At 38.3% G+C, this 22502-nt stretch overlaps 1 protein-coding gene across 1 annotated transcript in view; it reads right to left on the bottom strand.

Annotated features, from left to right (window-relative positions):
• Positions 1-22502, bottom strand: part of ITPR1 (inositol 1,4,5-trisphosphate receptor type 1) — a 405812-nt gene that overhangs the window by 232898 nt on the left and 150412 nt on the right. The window contains exons 5-12 of the mRNA XM_044675941.1: positions 18073-18159; positions 17055-17213; positions 15139-15237; positions 12921-13004; positions 12675-12821; positions 11643-11738; positions 10142-10186; positions 3512-3666 (exon numbers count right to left, since the gene is read on the bottom strand). Of these exons, the coding sequence (XP_044531876.1) occupies positions 3512-3666; positions 10142-10186; positions 11643-11738; positions 12675-12821; positions 12921-13004; positions 15139-15237; positions 17055-17213; positions 18073-18159 (872 nt within the window). The remainder of the gene's footprint in view (positions 1-3511; positions 3667-10141; positions 10187-11642; positions 11739-12674; positions 12822-12920; positions 13005-15138; positions 15238-17054; positions 17214-18072; positions 18160-22502) is intronic.

Raw genomic sequence — 22502 nt, 5'->3', positions numbered from 1 at the left:
ATTGAATATATTTGGCCTGGCTTATAATATTTTCAAATTCTTAGATCTGGTATATCAAAGTGATCATATTCCATGAAAAGTATCCTTGTATGAACTGCTTTAACTCTGTGGCTTTTTTTTAATAAATATCACTAAACTGGAAAAAAATTAAATAACTGCTTATTTGAGTGTCTGATGTATTCAACACAAATCTGATGGCAGAATAGAGAAATACTAAGGGAATAGTCTCTGCCTTTAAGGAGTTTATGAGTTAGCTAGATGAATTACACAGAAAATAACAATAAATAACATGAGACAATGTTAAGAATCTGTAACTCGGGAAATTTTCTTTAAATATTTCAATGGATCTCTGATCTTATTGATTCAAATTCCAACCTAGTCATGTCTGTTTAATTTATGTAAGTCTCAAGCCTATATTCTGCAACTTAGCTTCATGGGACCTTTTTCATCATGAGGGCACTTCTATAGCACTAAAGTCAGCCATTCTTGTCATAGGGTTAGCCCTCAACTTCTCCTTGTTACACAATTCCTTGATGACATTCTTTACTCCCGTTCTTTTTTGGAAACCCTTGTTGGTTATATGCTGCAGTCTGTTCACACCCACCATGAATCTTTCCTCTATGTAATATTCATATTCAGTTCTTTGGAAGCAGTGGTATTCTGGGTCTCACTTCCAAACACAACTCTAGACAAATGAAAAGATGGTTCTTTATTTTTATGGGGGGTTGTTTAGGGTCAGTGAAAGTGTTTTGCAATTTTCTGAAAGTGTACTGTCAGCTCTCCTCCCTTTCAACTCTAGATCCATATTCCTGTCCATATTTACTGTCTGTCTCAGATACACATAGTATTGGTCAAGTTCTATTGAGTGTCTGCTTAGACACGTTGAAATACAGGCGACAGACATCTCTTATCCATTTGGGAGACATCCACAAATACAGAGGTGCTAAATAATCTAGTTTAGCATGAATTCAAGAGAGGAAGAGAAATGAGGACCAAAGAGAGGCCTTATAGAGGAGGTAAAATGGAGCTGAGCTTTGAAGGCTGGGTTGCATCTGGATAAGCTAAGTGAAGGCATCCAGGAAAAAGGAATAACACATAGAATTTGTCAGTGGAGTGATGTGGTAAGCATCTCCAACACGCTGTTAAGAAATCTTCCCTTTCTTTGGGGAAATATGGAACTCAGCATAGAACACTGCTTAGAATGGTCAACTTTTTTGATGTGTTAAATTGGCCTCTCTTTTTCTTATTTTTTTTCAGGGAAGGCTCTCTTGGTGGGGAAAGATGAGGGATATGCTGGAAATATAATAGTAGACAAACAATGCCAGTAAAAAGTTAATTTCAAAAGAATATTACCCATCATATAATTCAAATTGATACTTAGGTATTATAAAAACAATATTCAACTATATGTTGCTTATGATCATTTGTATGTAAGAAATAACAGCCTTAATCTCCAGACTTTATTGATCTTCAAAGGCATTACTGAACATCTCAATCCAGATGTGCTACAAGAACCTCAAAATTATCTTAGCTAAAAACAAACACTATTACTTTTCCCTCCTCTCCAAACATACTCCTCCTGCTTTCCCATTTAAAAAATTAATTTAATTAAAATGTTTTCTTCCAGTCACTCAAAAATCAACGGATCATCTTTGTCTGCTCCTACTGTTCAGACCCTTTATTTAATCAGCTGTTGGGTTTCGTTGATGGTCCCTGGTTCCTTTCCATTCCTACTGCCAACATCATTGGTTAAGAACCTCTGAACTAGACAAGAACAATCCCTTCCTAACCAATCCTTCCCACCCCTCGGGCTCTCTGCCATCTCATTGTTTCATGAGTCTTACTAATGCACAGGTCTGATCACATTCTACCTGTTCAAAAAGTTCCTGCAGTTCCCCATTGCCTGCCAAATAAAAAGCCTGACCTCCCAGGGCCCTCCTACAACCTTATTTCAACCTCTCCTTTCAGCCTTCTCCACCATCACTCTCCAGAAAATGGCCCAGATTCCAAACACACTTTTTTGTATGGTAGAGATTTTTCTTTCTGGGTCTTTATTCATTCCACAACTAATACATGAAACATTTTCTCCAGCCATGCCAATCTACTGAAGATCTATCTATTCTTCAAGGTCCATATAAAATGCTAAATCTTCCAGGAAGCCTAATTCCCCATTTTTGTCGGAAGTGATTGCTCCTTCCTCGAAGTTCTCTTAGCATTTTGCACATGGATCACTAGCCATCTTCACCACTAGATTGTCATCTTCTTGAGGGTAGGTACTTATTTACCTCTGCACTTCCCTCAATGTCTAAGTACACTGGTGCAGTCATTACTTCTAAAACATTTACAGAATAAATGTTTTAAGAAAAATTGAGTCTCCCCTTTTTCCCCAAAAGCACATCAAAATTAAAATCTGATAATATAACTGAAATATTCATTAGCACTTAGCCATCCAGCATTTCCAGTGTACCATTACTTACAATTTTTCTTCTCTATTCTTTTTTTTTTCTTTCTAAAACCCTAACCTTCCATCTTGGAATCAATACTGCTTATTGGTTCCTAGGTAGTAAGGGCTAGGCAATGGGTGTTAAATGACTTCCCCAGGATCACACAGATGGGATACATCTGAGGCCAGATTTGAATCCAAAACCTCCCATCTCTGGACCTGGCTCTCAATCCACTGAGTCACCTAGCTGTCCCCTCCTATTATTTCTTCATTTGGCCAGTAACGGCCAATTGGGCAGGAGAAAGGAAGATAGTCATAAAGCCACAAATATTAAGATTACTGAACTTGAATTTGTTCCCTGGGGTTCCCAGGCCATAGCAACTCACAACTGGGCCTTTTGACTCTTACTTGATAACATATTTGAGATATGATGACAGAATAATTAATTACATGGCAGTGGAATGGATAGAGAGCTGGGATTAGAGGAAATAAGTTCAAATTCTGGCTCTGCCATGATTCCTTATGTGACCTAAGGCAATTCACTTTCCCCATTTAGGACTTGGTTTCCTCATTTGTAAAAGAAGGTGGCTGTATTAGGAAACTACTACTGACCCTTCTAACACTAAATCTATGGTCCTTTCTTCCAAAAAAAAAAAAACAACCACAGGGTTCTAGAGTCCTAATGCTCCAAACATTGGCTAATCCATATGATACCTGCCTTTCCCAGGAAAGTCTGACTACAGCTTTTCTTTTTACAACAGTGGTTGGTTTAAGTGATGGCAAAGCAATGTGGCTGATAGTAGCATTGGAAATGGGTGTGACATTTCAGAGTCCTGATATATATATTTTGTAAACTGTAATATACAAATGTATATTATATTATATATATTGCCATCCCTGACTCCCTCAAAGGATTGTTAAGAAAAGTCAAATGCAAGAACATATGTGGAAACAGTATGGACATCTGGAAGTCTTGCAGCAACCTACAGTAAGGAAGTATCACTATTAAGTCAGGCTCCAAGCACTGAATCCTTAAGGAAAGTGTTTGGGGTTTTTTTTTGGTCATACCTTGGAACAAGGCTATCACCTCCTCGCAAAGTAGTAGGATCTAGCTCAAAGATGGAAGAGATATCGTTTCCTTCTGGCACAGAGACTAGGGAGTACGCCATCTTTTCCTGGGCATTTCGTAACCTGCTTCTTGATGTGTCCTGATCAGAATCCATCTGAGGAAGAAAATTCATCAGAAAGTCAGAAAGGTGGTTTGCCAAATGCCACATTTACAATAATCATCCTCTAAGGCGCAGATACCAAGAAAAATGACTGTGAATGCCAGGAGCTGGCAGAAACTACACCTCTGTTTCAGAAAGGTCATACAAGTTGACAATTAGCACACTCTGGACAAAAAAAATTATGGAACCTTCCTCCCACTGTAATGCCTTTTAAATCAACCTTAGGTAATGCCCTGGTCTTCCATGAAAACATTTCCACTGGTGATAAAAAGGAATTTGGTTCCCTTAAAGAGACCAGCCAAAAGTCTAAAACCATCTTAGAGGTCCAACTCATCTGCGGATTTGCTCTGAGTGGTGGTCCACATTATTCCTTTTAAGAAGACAGTCTATTTTTCAAAGAAGAAATAGTCATTTTAAAGCCAAGAGCAAACCCGGTGTGTCTGGAACAAATATTTTTTCAAGGAAGTTCAGATCCTAGCTCTTCTACTTGGTATCTCTGTTACCTAGGATAAGTCAACTATTAACCTTCGTAGGCTCCAGTTATTTAATCTGCAAGATGAGGGGGTTGTGTTCAAAGGCTTTTAAGATCTCATTCCAGTTCTAAATCTATGCAAGACTAGGTTATAAAATCAGACGAGTCCAGTGCATTCATTCAGAATTGAACAGGAAAGTATGTTGGAAAGAATTTCAGGATAAAATGGCCTTGTACTGAAACATTAGAAATCTGAGTTAGCCAGAAACCCAAACTCTCTGAGGACAAAGGCTATTAAACAACCTGGGTTATCCAGAGAAGTTGTAAAATCTCCTCTTAAGGAAGTCTTTCAAAAATAGGTCAGATGCTCATCTGCCTGAGTTATTTTGAATTTTCAAGTAAATCCTGACAAGAGGCAAGGTCCTTTTTTATCCCTGTGATTCTCCATGGGCTTTATTTCCCCATGCCATTCAGGCATAAGCAAAATGCTTTAACAATCAGCAGAATTTCAGATACTTAATGACAAACTCCAACAGAGAATGGCAGGTTTTTCCATTGCCCCTAACCCGTTTGTCTTGGGCAGAAGCTTTGTATGCCAACAGCAAAAGAAAGTACAAATTGTATAACTTGAAAAGAAGAGACTAGTTCAAAATAGCCTTGGCAAAAGAGAGAAAGGAGGAAGATTCTTCTCTGAGGCTCTATACTTGTTGGCATTGGCTCCCCAAACTTTGCCTTTCTCATTAACCACTTCTCTCTTAAGTATTTCCCTTACACCACCTCCCTCTGAAATGCATTCACTATCCAAAACTTGGGACTTCTTCCTCCTTTTCATTTTCTCCCTCAGACCTCTTTAACGACCAACTGACCTGAACCCCAGTTGGCCCATGTTGTGGTAACTCACAGAGGCAAGGACCCACAACACAGCATGGAAATTTCCATCTGGTAGGACCAATTCTGACTGGATCAGAGTCTGTTATACTTGACATAACCTGCTAAGCCTTCCACACACCCTTTCAGATCTAAACTCTGCAACGGCCACTAAACAGAAGAATATGACCAAGCTGTGTCCCAGTGGCTACAACTTCAGAGAAACATATGAGAAGGTCAAAAAGAGCCTGAAGGTGCAAGAAGGCAGTCAAGTCTAGATCTTAGCTCCTCTTAATTTCTTGACATCTTGGTCCAAGGCAAGGCTAACCCAAGCAAACCCATTCAATGTGTAGGTAACTTTTGCCATCTAGTGGGCAAATAGCATAAATGAGGAGATTGGAGCCCAAACCTGAAAGTTTTCTAGTTTCTCCTCCTTTTTAAATAGATGATGATCGAAAAGCACCGTTAAATATGTCAACCACTGAGAGAAACACAGTGTGACCTCAATGTGGATTCCATCAGAAGAAATTTATAAGGAAAAAAGGTATGACCAAAAGTTGAACAGAATGAAATACTTTTAAATCTATCATTTCCCTACTTTCCTTCTCGTTCACTAATGGCATCCAATCCACCAGAAAAGTGAGTTAAGGGTAGAGTATACCAGTAATGCTTGTAAGTTCCTAAGGCAAGACCAAGGCTGGTGTGCCATGGTGATGGCACTTTCTTGAAATCCTCAGGTTATCCACACCCACACCTCAGCTACAATTTTGAGTATTGAAACAGTGGTCTCTACACAATCAAATCCATATGGTCATGGCCACCATGACTTCACTGTAGCTGTGTCAAGGAGAAGTTAATTCTCAGTAACCAATGGTAGGGTTTGTTCCTCCAGCCCCAGATCAGTTACTGCTATAACTCTAACTCCAGCTAAAGTTAAAATAATTTGCAGTTACAATTATGGAACCAGTTAGTAACATTTTATAAAATCTTAGTGAATGAACAAATGCTGGGATTTAGAAAAGGAAGAATTAAATAGATTTTGAAACTTAGAGACCAATGAGCCTGATAAGCCCAGAAAAAATTCTAAAAATGAATCATATAAGTTGCCAGTCACTTAGATGGGGAAAAGGTGATGATTAGGAACCGGGATTGGTCGATTCATCATAACATTGTTCTACATTTGTTTGGAAAGTGCATATACTTGTGAAGATGTTATTCAGTCTGCATAAAGTGTGTTTATTTATTAGAACGTCATGCTGTATATATTTCATTGGACTTAAAGAACACAGTGATAAGGCTTAGTACACATATAGATTCAGGGACCTCTGAGCCAACAATATGTCCCCCCACTTGATTCATTTTTGAGGTCTACAATTCAAAGGTTAGAAGCCATCAATGAAGTAAGAAGATTTAGGGATTTCAGTTAACTACAAGTTTCATGAATAAACAATGAGACATAGCTGTGAAAAAAGATAATGGAAATAATTTTTTTAATGGAAATATAATGTACATATCAAGGAGGTTGAGTCCTGATGTTGTCCTGATCGCATCTAGACTAATGTTTTTAGTTCTAGAAACCAAAATTTAGGAAACATGCTTGGCCACAGCAAACCATTCAACACTGAATAATTAGAAAAAAGTGGCTCTTAGTCCTATGAAAGTCCTTCTTCTATGGCAGTGATGGTGGTAGAATTACAAAAAGGGAAAAAGTAACTGCAAAGAATGGAATAACTTTTAAACTATCTATAAACTTTAACTTAATTATAAGCATGGTAACTGTGAAAATTTTTGTCCAGGGACAAATGGATTGGTATACTACTGGAAAAAATTAACCACATCATTACTCATATTCACACAATAAATAAGAAGACAAAAAGAAATTTCCTCTAATAGAAAGATGGCTTATAGGCAATTTGAAGAAGCAAATAAGGTTACTGGTATTTTATTATATTGTAAATACAAAAGCAACAAGAAACATCATTACATGGTATAATTTATTATCCTTTCTTGCCAGGGCTTATGGTAAGCACATGCAAAAAAAAAAAAACATTTTAAAGGTAACTGAAAAATCTAGTGAAAAACCAATTCTCTGTAAAAGCGACTGAAGAAGCAAAGGAATAATCGGTAAAGAATAAAGCAATAACTTTCACTTCAGTTCAATGTATATCTTGATGATCGATGACTTCAATATAAAGGTGGGCAGAGTAAAGGATGGTAAAAAGTATATTGGAAAACATGACATATTTGAGAACTCAGTCTAAAGGCATGTAGAATCTTCATACTACTATACATTCAGTATCATCTTCCAAAATGGGGATGACAAATAATAGAAATGAAAAACATCAGAAAGAAGAGGGAAATGGATTCAGAATTGATGAATGATATGAAAGTTCCAGCAGAATCTGCAACTTTTTTCGTAATTTGTCTATCAACCAGTCAGATCAAAGTTCAGAATGCTCATAAAAAGATACTATGTGGAATTGCAACAGCTTTAATCTGACCTATTCAAACAAATCATTGATGCTATTAAAAAAAAAACAGGAAATGGATAAAGAGAAACCGACTCTGATTATTATGTGGCTGGCGAGATGTCTAGAAAGTTGAGGGAAGTCTGTTTGGAGGAGTATCCTGATGCAGTGGGCAGTCTGAAGCAGTCGAGATGGTACTGCCCCAGAGTGGGAGTCAGGGAAGGGGGAGGAGAGAATCAAATTCCCCAGGGCATGATTTATGGTCCAATGTCAAGAGCATCTCCCAAGCAGACAAATGGAAGGAGAATGAAATGAAGCGCAGCTATCGCCTGATCTAGATGAGAGGGGGACACGAACCACTCGAAACAGTTAGTCATCAGTCATAGAGGTTAAAAGCTGAAGTTATCTGGGGTTTGATTCTTGGTCCAGGAAGCAAAGTCATTGGCTAGAAGATGGCCAGGAAATGAAGTATGTCAGGTCTGAATGTAACAAGTCAATTCAATTCTCTTTAATGAGATCCATGATTACTCAGAATAGCTCCGCCATACACTCACAAAAAACGCAGGGGATTTGAAAATGCCTATTGACTCAATGCTGACATGCTAGGACACGGAACCATGATGGTGTTTTTTTTAAACCCTCACCTTCCATTATTAGGATAAATACTGTAAATTGGTTCTAAGGCAGAAGAGAGGTAAGGGTTAGGCAATGAAGGATAAGTGACTTGCCTAGGGTCACACAGCTAGGAAGTGTCTGAGGTCAGATTTGAACCCAGGATCCCTCCCCACTCTAGACCTGGCTGTCCCTAACATTACAGATTACACTCATTTACCTAAGAAGAGTATATACGGGCAATAAGATGCACTTACTAGAATGAGTTGAATTGCATTTGGGAAAATGGGTGATGCTTTTAATGATTCCAAACTAGTTCTGTAAACCATAACATAAATGCTCCACCAGCAATACTGCATGGTTATAAATTATGAATACTTGCTTGGGCAGCTAGGTGGCTCAGTGGGTTGAAAAAGCTTAGAGATGGGAGGTCCTGGGTTCAAATCTTACTTCAGACATTTCCTATCTGGGAAGTCACTAGCCCATACCACTCTTCTGCCCTAGGATCAATGCACAGTATTGATTCTAAGGATAGAAGGAAAGGATTATAAAAATACTAGCTTTTCAAACAAAGTTACCAGTGGCTGAAAGCATAATGGAGACACACATGAGAGGTGCTTGTAAAAGGCAGCCTATCTGCAATTATGGTCCTTGCACAAGAAGCTGTATAAAGGATGTACCAGAGCAAATAATGATTGGAAAAGTTGTGGGGCCAGTCATACAGGCAGTGAGAGATAAGAGATGGGTATCCCAAGTACTGTCCAAGTATCTTCTAAATGGAAGAGGATCTAGAGAAATACCTCCAGCATCCCAGGTATATCCTCTCTGTAGAACCATGAAAAGGACACCACAAGATGAAAAGGCATGGATAGGTTTCAGTCTCCACAGATGAAGAGAGGATTTACATCATTGAGTAGAATATTATCGCAAGAATTCTTTTCATGTAAGACCTTCGGCTAGATGACGTTTGAGGGTCCTTTCAAATTCCAGAAGAGTGGAAAGTAATAAAGAAGTCATAAAGTGCTACAGAAATAGATGCTATAGCTATTTTCTAAGAAACTCTAAAACAATTTCCATTATTATTCCCAATGCTACCAACACACAACGTAAACTAAACTAATTCTAATGTGACCACAACTTGTTCAAATAACATATTTTCTCTTTTTCAAAGCTATGAGAACCAAAATCCAACTTCCCCAAACCTCTCCTCAAGAAGAAGGTGTAATGTACAGATGATGGCAGCATGGAATCCCTGCAAAATACAGGGTCAGCCTCACCCAGAATTCCAGGCTTTATGCTCCTCATAATTCAATAATTTACATTATTTCTGAAGGATATATACTCAGTGTTCCTTTTCCAATACTTCTTTGCAAATAATACTTAGAGCTTTTTGAAGTTCATGTACCTAAACACCACCACCATTGGAAATATAATCTATTCTAGAGACATATCATCAGTTTGTAATAATAAACCTAGACCCCCCAAAAAAGAACAAGGATAGTTACCCATTTCCTAGCAACAGAGGATATACTCTTAAAACTGTAGGATGTCAAATTAACACTCAGGCACGCTGTACCTAACAGGACAGCATCATAGTCAGAAGGACACTAATTATAATATCTTGTGTTCTTTCCATGAAAAAACCAAAGCTTTTGTAATTGAATGAAATCAAATCCAATGGTACCCTACCATATCACCACACTGTAACTTCATTTCCTTGGTCTATATAATGAGGACACTGGTTTCAAGCAAGCCAGCCTCTTCTAGGAAAACCAATGACTTTTCCATCCTAGGAGAGGTAACAAGATACCTTGATCAACCAGATTAAAAGAAAATCATGAGCAATAATGTATGATTTGGTGCTTTGAAGGCTACTAGAGCCTACCCAGGGGACAGTAAATCCAAACTTCCCCTTTCATTCAAGTCCAGATTGTCCATTTCCTAGTACATTTTCCTAGTGCCTGCAGATACAAAAAACCTAATTAGGTCACAGGGCCTATGGTCCTGTCCTGCTAGATGAAGACAAGAAGTGGCTCTTGCCCATACTTACTGAGGATTGAAACTCCAGGCATTCTTCCTCATAGTCAGGGTCTACCTGATGAAAAAGAATCATTAGGAAGTTTAAAAATCCATCATTTTCTCAGGCTTATGGTCCCACTTTTACAAGGCTTCAATGCCTGCAGACAATGTTAGAAAGATGAGGAACCTCTTTCTTCCCTTCTACAAAACCAGCATGCCACAACTACAACACACACAAGATACACAACACAACACATACATTACAATCCATCTCTTGCCAAGTAGTTGGTTCTCAGGTCTGGACAGAAGGAATGTAATTGAACAACTATCAAAGTGATAGTATGTCTCAGATAAAAGTCTGATTAAAATCAAGTCAAATCAAATCTACAGAAAGTAATTCTAAGAAATCCTTTTTACTAAAATTTAAGATGTAAAACCTTCCAGCAAGAACTATCTCCATCCTGGTATAAGAGAGGTAAAGTAACCAATACTTATCTTGGCAAACTATTGCAAGCAAAATTCTACACAGCCAGTTAGTAATTCATGAGAATCATATTGGAAATTTCAAAGTAGGATTTTTATCCTCAACTCTTAAAACAGTTGTCTAAAGAGGAAAAAGAATCATAGAATCAATATAGTAGCAGATCTCCCAGACAGCTTGGAACTTTTAAGCTCCACATTCTTCAGGTTAGTAGGAGTAGAATGCTGATTCACCCACTTATCTATCACCTTGAAGATCTCTGATGAATGACACCAATGCACGAGACAACAGAAGTCTTCTGACGTACTTCATGGAACTGCTATGAATAAATCTCAACATCTGCCACACTGCAGGAAGTCTCCTTAATTTAATATAGAAATTAAAAAGCAAATTCCTTCTGTCCTTCACTGCTGAATGTTGCCTTTAAAACTCTTGACTGCCATTTGATATGGTTATTTTCCTCAAATTTGACTTTTTTAATAAAAGAGATTGGCTTCGCCTCCATCATCTCAATGTACCAAATGACCAGGTTTCTTTATTTGAAATGAAGAAGATTCAGAAGGTACTTTCAGATTATTTCTTCTTGCAGGAAACATTACAAAGATTATCCTTGCTCACAAAACAATACGTATTTCTCAATTGTCTTCCCATTTCACATTTCTGGCACGTTCATCCTATGTATCTATCTGAAATCAACTCATAATTATTGCCAAAGAAGGGTGTGGGATATGGTTGGATTTAACAAGATGGACAAATGAAATCCATTTATAGTCCTAAAAGGTCATTTGAGGACTAGTTTCTAAACTTCTTTTTCATCAAATCTTAATTAAGGTACCAATAACTAAACAAAATGAGGATTCTTCCTTGCTATTTCTTCCAGTAGAGGTGTTAATAAGCACTTATAGGAAGTGGTAAGGAGGAAAAGTGAGCGAGTAATTCACATATCAGTTACTCAGCACAGAACAGTAGTGATGTGAGTGTATAGGCTGATCGATGAAAGGGAGGTGATAGGACAAGGGATGATAAACCAAGGATCCTGGTCGCACCTTACCTCTGCTGCTAAGTAATGCCCGGTAGCAAGATGTTTGAAACGAAAGAGACTATTCCAGTATCCTGCTCCACCACGACATGGGTCATGTTGTACCACCTGGCAAGAGAATGGGTTAAAGGATGTTAAAGAAAATTTAATGCATTTATAAAATCACACCAAGGTCTCATATTTAAATGGATATGAAGACTGGCTAAATAAATTAACACATTTCATCAAGTCTTTACTAAGTCTAAACATTATGGGAAAATTTAAATAAGGTTTCTTCACAGTCCAAGTTGAATCTACTGGTTAATAGAATGAAATTAGTAAAAAAACCTTGGGTTCACAGACAGATTAGCTTGAATTTCCCATGTTAAAAACCAGGTTGGAATTCATCTACAACCATAAGATTTATAAGTTAATTGCGTGAGTATCAAAACATCAGCTAGCACATACATGGCTTTCTGGAGATTGAAGAATTTAGACAGTTTAATGTACTCAGAATTATGTATTTTGCATTTCACAATGCTTGCCATCTCTTGACGACTCGTAAATTCCTCTCCTTTCCATAAATTTGATAGGTAATACGTTCTTCTAATTTACTTATGGTTTCTCCTTTTATGTCAAGATCATGTAACCATTTTGAGCTTATCTTACTGAATGAGAGAAGAAATTGGTTTATACAAAGTTTCTACCAAACTAGTTTCCAATTATCCCAGCAATTTTTACCAAATGGTGATTTCTTATCCCAAAGACCTGCATCATAATTTTGTGAAATATGAGATTACTATAATCTTTTGCTGCTGTTTGTTGTATGTCTGTTCTGTTCCACTGATCTAGCTTTCTATTTCTTAACCAGTTCCATATAGATTTGATAATTACTGCCTTATAATACAATTTTAAATCTGGTAGAACTCATCCCTTTACTTTTTAAAAAGGAATTATTTTTATATTTGTAATTCTTTGTTCTTCCAAATGAATTTTTTAATCATTTTTTCTCACTCCATACAATAATGTGTGTTTCTTACCCTTTTCCCATTCTCTTTTCCTTACCTCGACCTCCCAAAGGGCTTTGGAACTGGTTGCAGAAGTGGCTGACTGCCTCCCAGTGGTCCTCAAGAAGACATGCTGCTTCTTTCGATGCTCATCACAGGTCAGAAACTTCTCTTGCTCTGCATGGAACAATCTGACCACATCACCCTAAAGACAAAAATGCATGGGATAAAAGAGAAGATCTGATTCAGCTGATCCAAGATGATGAAAATACAAAGCCAATTCCATTAAATGGCTCAAACCTACCCCTTTTAATATGTCATCTTTGTTATCACTCCATTTCATGAAAAGGACAATTTTCCAGCTGGTGTTGCAGTTGACAGAATTAACCTGGAAAACAAATGATTTGACTGACAAGGTATTCAATCAAGTAGGTCAGCCCTGACACACAGGAACCCCTTGATCAGGCTCATTAAGTTCTCATTACTACACAGGTGATAAAACTGAGGATGGAGAAAAAAAAACTCTGGAAAGTTGTCAAGAACCGAAATGCCTACAGATTCAAGGTGTAGAATCGCTGCTAACTAGAGCAATGCCTTTCTGTGGAGAAGAAAAACATCCCAAGCACAGTCCTAGCACAGCCATGCTTCTGCACAGCAACTTCTGATGGAGTTGACCCAGCTGTAGTTCTTGGGCCAAATTCTTCACCTTGAAACTCTTATTAGATCTTCTAAATATCTCTTGTTAAAGTGAAGTGAAAAGAACCAGGAGAACACTGTATTATAGCAATATTAGAATGCTAACCAACTATGAAACATTTATCCACTCTGGACAAGGCAATGAACAATTCCAAAGGGCTCATGAGGAAAAATGTTATCCCCTTCCAGGGGAAGAGAACTGATGAATTCTAAATGAAGATGGAAGCAGATGTTTCCCTTTTTTTTGTGCACTGGTGTGTGTGTGTGTGTGTGTGTGTGTGTGTGTGTGTGTGTGTGTCTGTGTGTGTGTGTGTGTGTCTGTGTGTGTGTTTTGTGACATTGCTAATTTGGAATTATGTTTCACATGACTTCACGTATATAATCGATAACCATTACTTACCTTCACAAAGAGTAGGGTGAGGGGGCAAGAGGGAAGGAGAGAATCTGAAACTCAAAAATTTTCCAAGACCTACTATGGATGGTTGAACCAACCCATAGATAGAAGCAAACACCTACTATTAATGGTAGGTAATTAATCAGTGAATTTCCAATCCGTGCATTCAGGGTACACAACTTCACTACCAGCACCACTACTCTAGGTCTTTAAGGTCATTATGAGAGTAAATAGTTAAAACAAAGGCACTGGGAAAACACAACAAATGTAGTCAACGAGTACACTGGAGGGAGACTAGAGGAAAATTTCACATGGGAGCTTGGGTATGGGGGCAAACACAGCCTGGGCTGGTAGACTTCACCATGTTCCAGCCTGTACTGGTTTGGTGGGCAGTTTGAATCTTTGAACTATTTTTTTTATTTTCTAGAATTTTTCAAATTTCCCTTTTTTTCATATTTTTTCCCATGGTTAATCATGGGTAACTGAATCAACAGATATTGAATTTAGGGGCACAACTGTAACTGGGAAATATTTAATGAAATAAATGAAAAGATGATTAAAAATAAATATATTAATTAAAAAATTAAAGAAATATCTCTTGCTAGCAACCCTACCAAGCCTCTTTCTCATCAGCCAGAAAGGAAAGGACTGGAAGGGAAGGGGAAAAAAATAAGCATTTATAGACTGCCTTACAGGCCAGCTAGGTGGTGCAGTAGATAGTGCTGGGCCTGGAATCATGAATAAGTTCAAATTTACCCTTTGAGTCTTCCCAGTTGGGTTATACTAGGCAAATCACTTAACCTTATTTGCCTCTGTTCTTCATCTGTAAAATAAGCTGGAGAAGAAAATGGCAAACCATTCCAGTATCTTTGCCAAGAAAACTCCAAATGGGGAACAAAAAGTTGGACACAACTGAAAATGACTAAACAACAATAGCAAAAATGTGCCAGGCACTATACTTGAGAGCTTTTTAATAAATATTATCTCATTTGGTCCTCACAACAACCCTAAGAGGTAGGTGTCATTATCCCCATTTGACAAGAGGAAGAAACTAAAGGAAACAGATTAAGTGACTTGCCCAGAATAAACCAGTGGGAAGTGTTGAAAGGTAGATTTGAACTTGGGTCTTCATGATTCTATGTCTAGCACAAAGCCTTAAGAACTAGAACGTTTTCTAATTTTAAGAGAAAATAGGCTAACTTTCACACTCTGGTAACTCATTTAATGTGTGACTCTCTTTTATCTAAGACAACTTTCTCAAACTTTCAACAAGAACGATTCTCTCAGGTTCAGTTTTCCTCCTTTGCAAAATGAGATGGTTGGCCATGATGACCTCCGAGGTTCTTTCCAAGGCTAGCACTCTAGGATCCACAGTCAATCTCTGTATCTGGTATAGGATCACCATTCAATGTTTTATTTTTATTGCTCTTACCTCATTGCAGCCTGGGTTGTCCACCAGCTGGTGACTGCTGGCATGAAGAGGCTGTCCAGCATTGACAGGATTCAGAACCACTTTGTCTCCAATGACAACCTAGAAAGAAAAGTCCATGTCCTCCTCAGAAGTATGACGGCAAGGGAAGAAGCCTATAGGCTCCCAGACATCAAAAAGCAGATGTGAATATACACACAAATAGGTTTTTCATAAGGTATAGTTCACAGAAAGTGATACAAGGGCCAAGATGACCACTGGACATCCCATAGGGATCAACGTACAGAAAAACTGCCCATCCACAAACCTCCATGGTGGGTAGAGGTAGCAATTTAATAGAGCAAAAGCTATTTCACCCAGTTTAGGCAAACTCTTCTCTATTTATTTATCTCTGAGGTTCATGAACTAGGAGACTCAGCTGAAGGAATCTGAGCTATTTAACCTGGTGAAGAGAGGATGTGGAAGAGAGACAAGGAGGGGAAACGATGTATTTAAGAATTTGAAGGAAAAGAAATTAAAAGGAAAAGAAATTAATGAGTCTCATTCTTGGCACGAAAGGGCAGAAGTTGGAGCCATGACTGGAAACTTAAAGAGGAACATTTAAGCTCAATGTAGGGAAACACTGTCCTTTTGCTGTTCAGACATTCAGTCACGGCTGACTCCGTGACCCAGTACAGGATTTTCTCAGCAAAGATACTGGAGTGCTTTTTCCAATTCCTTCTCCAGTGAGTTAAGGCTGCCCAGGGTCACAAAGCTAATAAGTATCTGAGACTGAGTTTGAATTCAAGTCTTCCTGACTCCAGGCCCAGAGCTCTAGCCACTGAACTACCTACCTGGCAAAACAGAATAGGCTGCCTTGGGAGATAATAGTTCCCCTTCACTTGAGGTTTTCAAGCAAGGGCCAAATGACCACTAGGATATATTGTACATCAAATATGGCGTGGACAAAAATGGCCATTAGGGTTCCTTCCCTGAAATTCTGAGACCATTCTAAGGGGTTCTGTCATTTGATGGATGGCCCTTGTGTTGCTGAGACCTTGAATTAACAGCAGATTTCAACACAATTTGTTAAATTCAAAGGATCATATATTTCAAGCTGAAAGGAACCTCAGAAGCCTTGTAGGTCTGGTTCCCTTAATTTATCAATAAGGTATCTATCTCCCAGAGAAGTTAAGTGAATTGCCTAACACAGCTAGCAGGGCTGGAAGTTAAATTCAGGTTTGACAATTCCAAGTATAGCATCCATACTCCCTCTCTAGTATTTTCTAAGAGAGTTCCTATAAGAGACGCATAATCATGGGGTACAGAATTATTTGCCTAATTCGGATGAGAAGCAAGCAATTTATTCAGTGTTGTAAAGGCTTTAAGATAGACAGCATACCCCATTTTGGCAGAGCTGTGAAGTATTCCCCTATATTGTGATTAAATTTTCCTCCTTGGTTTCCAGTCATTTCTCCAACTTTTGTCCTTTGGGGCCAAGAACAAGACTAATTCCTTTGCCATGTGCCAAGTGTTCAAATGCTTTTGTAAAAAGCATCATATCTCCAGACTATTCCCCTGCTCAGAAAAAACTAGGCAAGGGCTAGGCAACTGGGGCTACATGACTTGCCCACGGTCACATTGCTAGAAAGCATCTGCAGCCAGATTTGAACCTAGGACATCTCTCTCTAGGCTTGGCTCTCTGCAACCACATTTCAATAATTCAACAAATACTGGTTAAGCACCCACACACTGTGTGTACATGATGCTGGGGATACAGAAACACAAAGAAAACAGTCCTTGCCTGCAAGGAGCTTAAATTCTGCCGAGGATCAGGGATGAAGATTATTTCAACATCTCTGATTCTCTGAAAGCCAGGACTATAAAATGAAGTTGTGGTGTGACGTTAAAAGAGCCTTCTTACGGGGATCTGTACTTACACTGTCTCCTATAGACCGTAGCTTGTAGAATGGCTGAATATAAAACCAAGAGCCTTCATTCCCAGCCTCATCCAAAGTCACTCGCATTGCATTCTTCTCTAGGAGAGCTGGAAGCCTCTTGTTCACTGTTAAGTATTTGTTACTTTTCAAATGCAGGAGCTAAAACCCACAAAAAGAGAAGAAGGAAATCTATGAGGGCCATTCTTTCCTTGGGATAATGATATCTTTTCAAGGGACTGTACTTATTCCAGAAGTGAACCTAGTTTGACTAATATTTCACCAAGAACAAGTTCAATTGAGGAGCTCTAGAGAGATATTTTTTCCCATGGAAATAATACTGAGAACTTTTGACTTAAAAGACCATAAGAGGACACAGAAAAAAAATGTACTCTGAGAAGAGGAGGAATCCCTTACAGAAGGATGGACCAAGGTGAGAATTCCACTCCATTCCCCTGTGCAATCTCTCCAGTGCTAAGGGTTTTCAATAAAAGCTACCAGGCTAAATTGTTAGTCCCTTAAGAATAGAAAAATAGATTCAGAGCTGGGTTGGAAGCAAACTGACCTCCTTACAGAGGGCACAGAGAATGGATGGTTATTCATTTCCATTCATTCTTAGTTCATGCCAGAGGCAAGAGGGACAAGCACATAACAAGCTCAGAAGCCAAGAAATGAACTCAGAAATGTGGGCTCTTTCCAACAATGCATTCACCATTAATATATGGTAATAATTAATTTAAGTCCCAAAGTCCTTTCTAGGCTTCAAGTTTAAGAGAGGCTGAAGGTTAAGGATCACCTGAACAGAATCATTATTCCTTATCAAATTTTGGCTCAGAAATTTCCTCCATCTTTCATCCCTGAAAAGAAGTTCTCTTGGCAAGAACTGGTATTTGAAAGGAAATCTCAGATCTTGAGATATTTTTCTTTACACTTACCTGGGCTGTCTTGGCTATAAGAAGTTATCCTTTGTTCAAACACATTGTGGAACTCCAAAAGCATGGAGTGTGCCATCACCACCTACCTGAATGACATTGCCATACTGGATGACGGTTCCCAAGAGCTTCCTGTTTTCTGTCTCATTTTGCTTTTTCTCCAAATCTGCTGCATGCTGAAAAGAAAGAAAGAAAGAAAGGATTGCCAGTGAAGGGGCAGCTTTCTTCTGCCAAATGGTTTGAGGATCCTTTCAGAATTTACGGCAATCAAATAAAATTCATGGGTACATGAGAACAGTCAGGAATTGAGTGAAATCACGCAAAGGACCTAGCAAAAGAACTCGATGAACTATACTTCTCTTTGGCTTTCCACTGTTCTCTTCCATCTTTCAGCCCTACATTTCCTCCCTCTCAACCCGTTCCCCATCCCCACCCTCACCCCCCAAAAGGGTGGAAGTGTGACTGAAACCTATGTGAATACAAGAATAGATCATCAGCTTTTCCTGCATGTCTTCAAAGGGTGTGATACAAGAAAGTCTTAGTAAACAATAAGAAGCCAGTGAATGTTGGGCAGGCTAAAAAAAGACATATGGAGGCTTCCGGAATTGTTTGAAAGACTGTTTTCCTGAAAAGTCCTTTCTCAATATTTTATCTGCCTAATATTCATTGTTACACATTTATTAATGTAGAGTAATATCAGTAAGTGTCAGAGGCAGAAGTGGAACTCAGGTTTCTCCTGGCTCTAAATTAATCTCTCTTTCCACTACATTACTTTTCTTCTATCACAGCCACCCTGAAAGGCAAGTCGTTGTATTCAGTAATATTCAGGAAAATGTGAATTTAATCCCCTTCTCCTAGGCGTGGGTAGGTATGGACCAAAAAATAGTACATGGGGGGGAACTTAGTATCTAGTCTAGTCAATAAGTATACCAGGGCTTCCCTCACTGTATTTTCCCCAAACTCCAAGGCTTCTCTTACATAAATGTTCTCCTAAGTGGCCAGACATTGGCCTTACTCAGCTTCCTGTACATGATTTCTCACTGCTCTGGCCAAGAGCAATGATGCTGGCCAGACAAAATAATGTTTATAAAGTACTCTCTAACTATAAAGTGCTATACTCAATTAGCCATTTCCTATTAATTTAATCCATTTACAACATCATCTTTTACTGTGCTGCCAATGACAAGCCATTCTTAATTATGTACAGGTGGTCTAACATCCACAGCATTTTGATGCCCAAATGGTTCCCCTTTTCCCCCTTAGTCCCCAAATTCCAGGATCATCCTGATATACTGCCTAAAGAAAATTTCATACTAAAAATAAGGGGAAAAAAATTCAAACTGGCCTCTTTAAAGTATCAGGGCTAGGTTTGGCAAAATTTTAAAGTAGGAGGCAGAAAAATACAGTAGAAAAATTCCTGGATCTAAAGTCAGGAAGATCTGTGTTCAAAACCTACCTCAGAGGTTTAGAAGCTGTGCAAATCATCTGGCCTCCCTTACCTAAAGTTTCCACATCTATGGAATGGATGATGATGGCTGTATTACTTACCTGAAAGGGCTGTTCTAATAGTAATGTATGGGAAGGGCTTCAAAAACTTTAAGGAGCTAAACAAATGCCAGTTACGCCTCCTCTTCCTCCTCCTTTTCTTCCTTCTGCCACCATAGTGTGTGTGAACTCAGATAAGGCACAATTTCTGTGGGCCCAAGTTTCCTGGTCAAGATGACTCAGAGGACAAAGCACTCTCTCTGAAGTCAGAAGACACGAGTTCAAATCCCAATTCTGAGGGTTACTACGAGCATGACCCTAGGCAAGTCACTTAATAATGGTAAGAGCTAATATTTTTAGAGAATTTTGAAGTTTGCCAAGTCTTTGATGTCTATTATCTCAACTGCTCCACAAATTTCCTTATCTGTAAAGTGAGAGAAATCAATTCATGTGACTTTCCAGCTCTCGGATTTATGATTTTATGATTCTATGATCTCTAGGATTCGATTCAATTCAAAAACTTTGATTGCTCCTTTTCCTTCAAAACTAACTCAACTCCAAACTGTCTTTAGTGAAGTATCTCTGTGCAATCACCCTTAAAACTCATCTCAAATGCTGATAAATGACAAAACCTGGGCTATGATGGATAACACATGAAATGCAGATATCCATGAAATGTCAAAAGAGAAAAGTCTTCAGCACATTGGGAGGCTTACAGGCACAAGTAATATTCACCTAAAATGAGAAAGCATGGATAGGCTGAAATTTGGCTTTATTTAAGCTTTGATTAAAATCCCATGTTTTACAGGAAGTCTTTCCCAAACTCTTTTAATTCTAGAGCCTTCCCTCTGTTAATTTTTCCTATTTGTTTTTTAAAATAAATATGCTTAAATAACTAATCATTTGTTTTTAATAAATAATAATTTGTTATTTGCTTTTATCTTGTATATAGCTTATTTACATATGTCTGTATGTATATACACACATATATACACAGACATATTTGTGTGTGGTTTTGCAAGTTGTTTCCCCATTCAACTATGAATTCCTTGAAGGCAAGAACTGTCTTTTGCCTCTTTTTACATCCCCAGCACAGTGCCTGGCACATGGAAGGCATTTAATAAATATTTATTGATCAATTGATTAATTTAACCTAATGGAGGGAATAGCTACATAGAGGAGAGAATAGATCCATTTATTCATCAAAGTAAACTAAAGGATTATTGGATGTTCATAGGTTGTTATTTCTACCAGGTAACACAGCAGCATTTTAACTGTGCCTTCTTACACGCACAGGACACCAATCCAAAGGGCTTGTAATGGCAACAATTTCCAACACCATAGGAAACCAGTTGGGGAATTATTTAAGAGTAGATCTTTGGGTACTCATGGAAACACACTGTATAAGGAGTTCCCTACTCCACCCACATACATGCGTCCTCTAAGTCAAGACTTAAAAAGCTTAAATCTGATGGGGAAAGTTAAACTGAGATGTTGAGTTCCAAAATAAACTGCCAGTCAGTGTATAAGAACTATGTGAGATTGTCCCTTCACTGATGCAAATAATAAAGAATTTATTCTCACTCCACCAGATCCTTAAGATAAAATTTCATTCACAGGTTTCTCTATTTATATTAGCTTGGCTCTACCATCTGATGATTCTGAGCTGAGAAAATTTTTCACTGGATTAAAACATAAATCTCTATAGAGATTAGACTAGTGTGCGTATGCGAGCATGCACACACACACACACACACACACACACACACACACACACACACACACTATTCTCTCTCTTGTTTTTCTCTATTTTTACTCTCTTCTCCTTTCCCTTTTTCTCTTTTTAAGTCTTACACCCGATGCACACTCCAGGCACAGCACAACTAACGAAGATGTCGGCTGACCCCTAATGATAGCTTTGTTCTCCATTTTTTATTTAGAGAAAAATGTTTACACTAAATATCTAGGATCTTCCTGTTAATGTTTCATTTTGCTTTGAAAATGTTTTTCTCAGTGAAGCTTTTGGAAAGATGTCACCAAACATATTTAAAAAGGAAATTATATCTTGAGAAGAAAAAGCAATGGAGTTAAACAAAACAAAAATCATCTTTGTTACCCTGAAATATTCTTTTTTCCACTTATAAAACTATTATGCTAAAAACATGACCACTTGCTTAACTGATCTATCCATAAGCATTTAGTAAACTTTTACTCTAAGCAGTGCACTGTGGCAGGCCCTAAAACACATAAAGATTTTTTTTTCATAATTCTGGTTTCTAAAGGAGCTTATATTAAAAGTGTTTCATTCCATAGCCTCATTGTGAAGCAGTGGTGACCTTGGCTTCTTGAAGGCTATCCCAAGAGAGCCCTTGCTTCAGCAGGTTCTGCCAGGTTGGCAAGACCTGAGTAAGAGTGAAGTATGTCTGTTGTCTAAGGGACAATCTAGCTAAGTGTGGAGAAGGGTCATGGATTACAAAGTGCAGGAGCGAAGTTTTACTGTTGGAAACATCCATGAATATGGTTTGTGGAAGCACCTCATTTTATAGGCAGGGAAAGTAAGGCTCCAGAGAACTTAAGTGACTCATCCAAAGGCTCACAGGTAATAAGAGGCAGAGCTGATATTTGAATCCATGCCCCCTGACTCTGAACCCAGGGGTCTCTCTATTCACCATCATCCCTAGGTTGACTAATGACAATATCGTGGGTGACAGTAACTCTCACAGAGGAAATCAGAAAGGGGCTGGCATCTGTATCAGTGAAGGGAGCATCCAGAGAGATGAAATTACAGCTCTGACATGTTAACACGTCCCTCTCTATGGAAGCTTGAATTGTGCTTCAAACTGCCAAGAAACAGGGGCCAACAGACCAAAACACAAACATGGAAGCAATGAATTCATCACTGACGTTTTTAATTGAATATCAGTGACTTAGGAATAAATACCAAAAATGTGAATGGAAATTCCATAGTTGTCATCAAATTAAAAAACAGCAAAAAGGAGTAATAGCTCAAAATTACTCAACTCAATAGCTTTAT

This window comes from Gracilinanus agilis, chromosome 1, assembly GCF_016433145.1.
Source record: "Gracilinanus agilis isolate LMUSP501 chromosome 1, AgileGrace, whole genome shotgun sequence".
Classification (NCBI taxonomy): domain Eukaryota; kingdom Metazoa; phylum Chordata; class Mammalia; order Didelphimorphia; family Didelphidae; genus Gracilinanus; species Gracilinanus agilis.
Note: the sequence above shows the minus strand (reverse complement) of the source record. Positions and strands in the feature narration are given on the sequence as shown.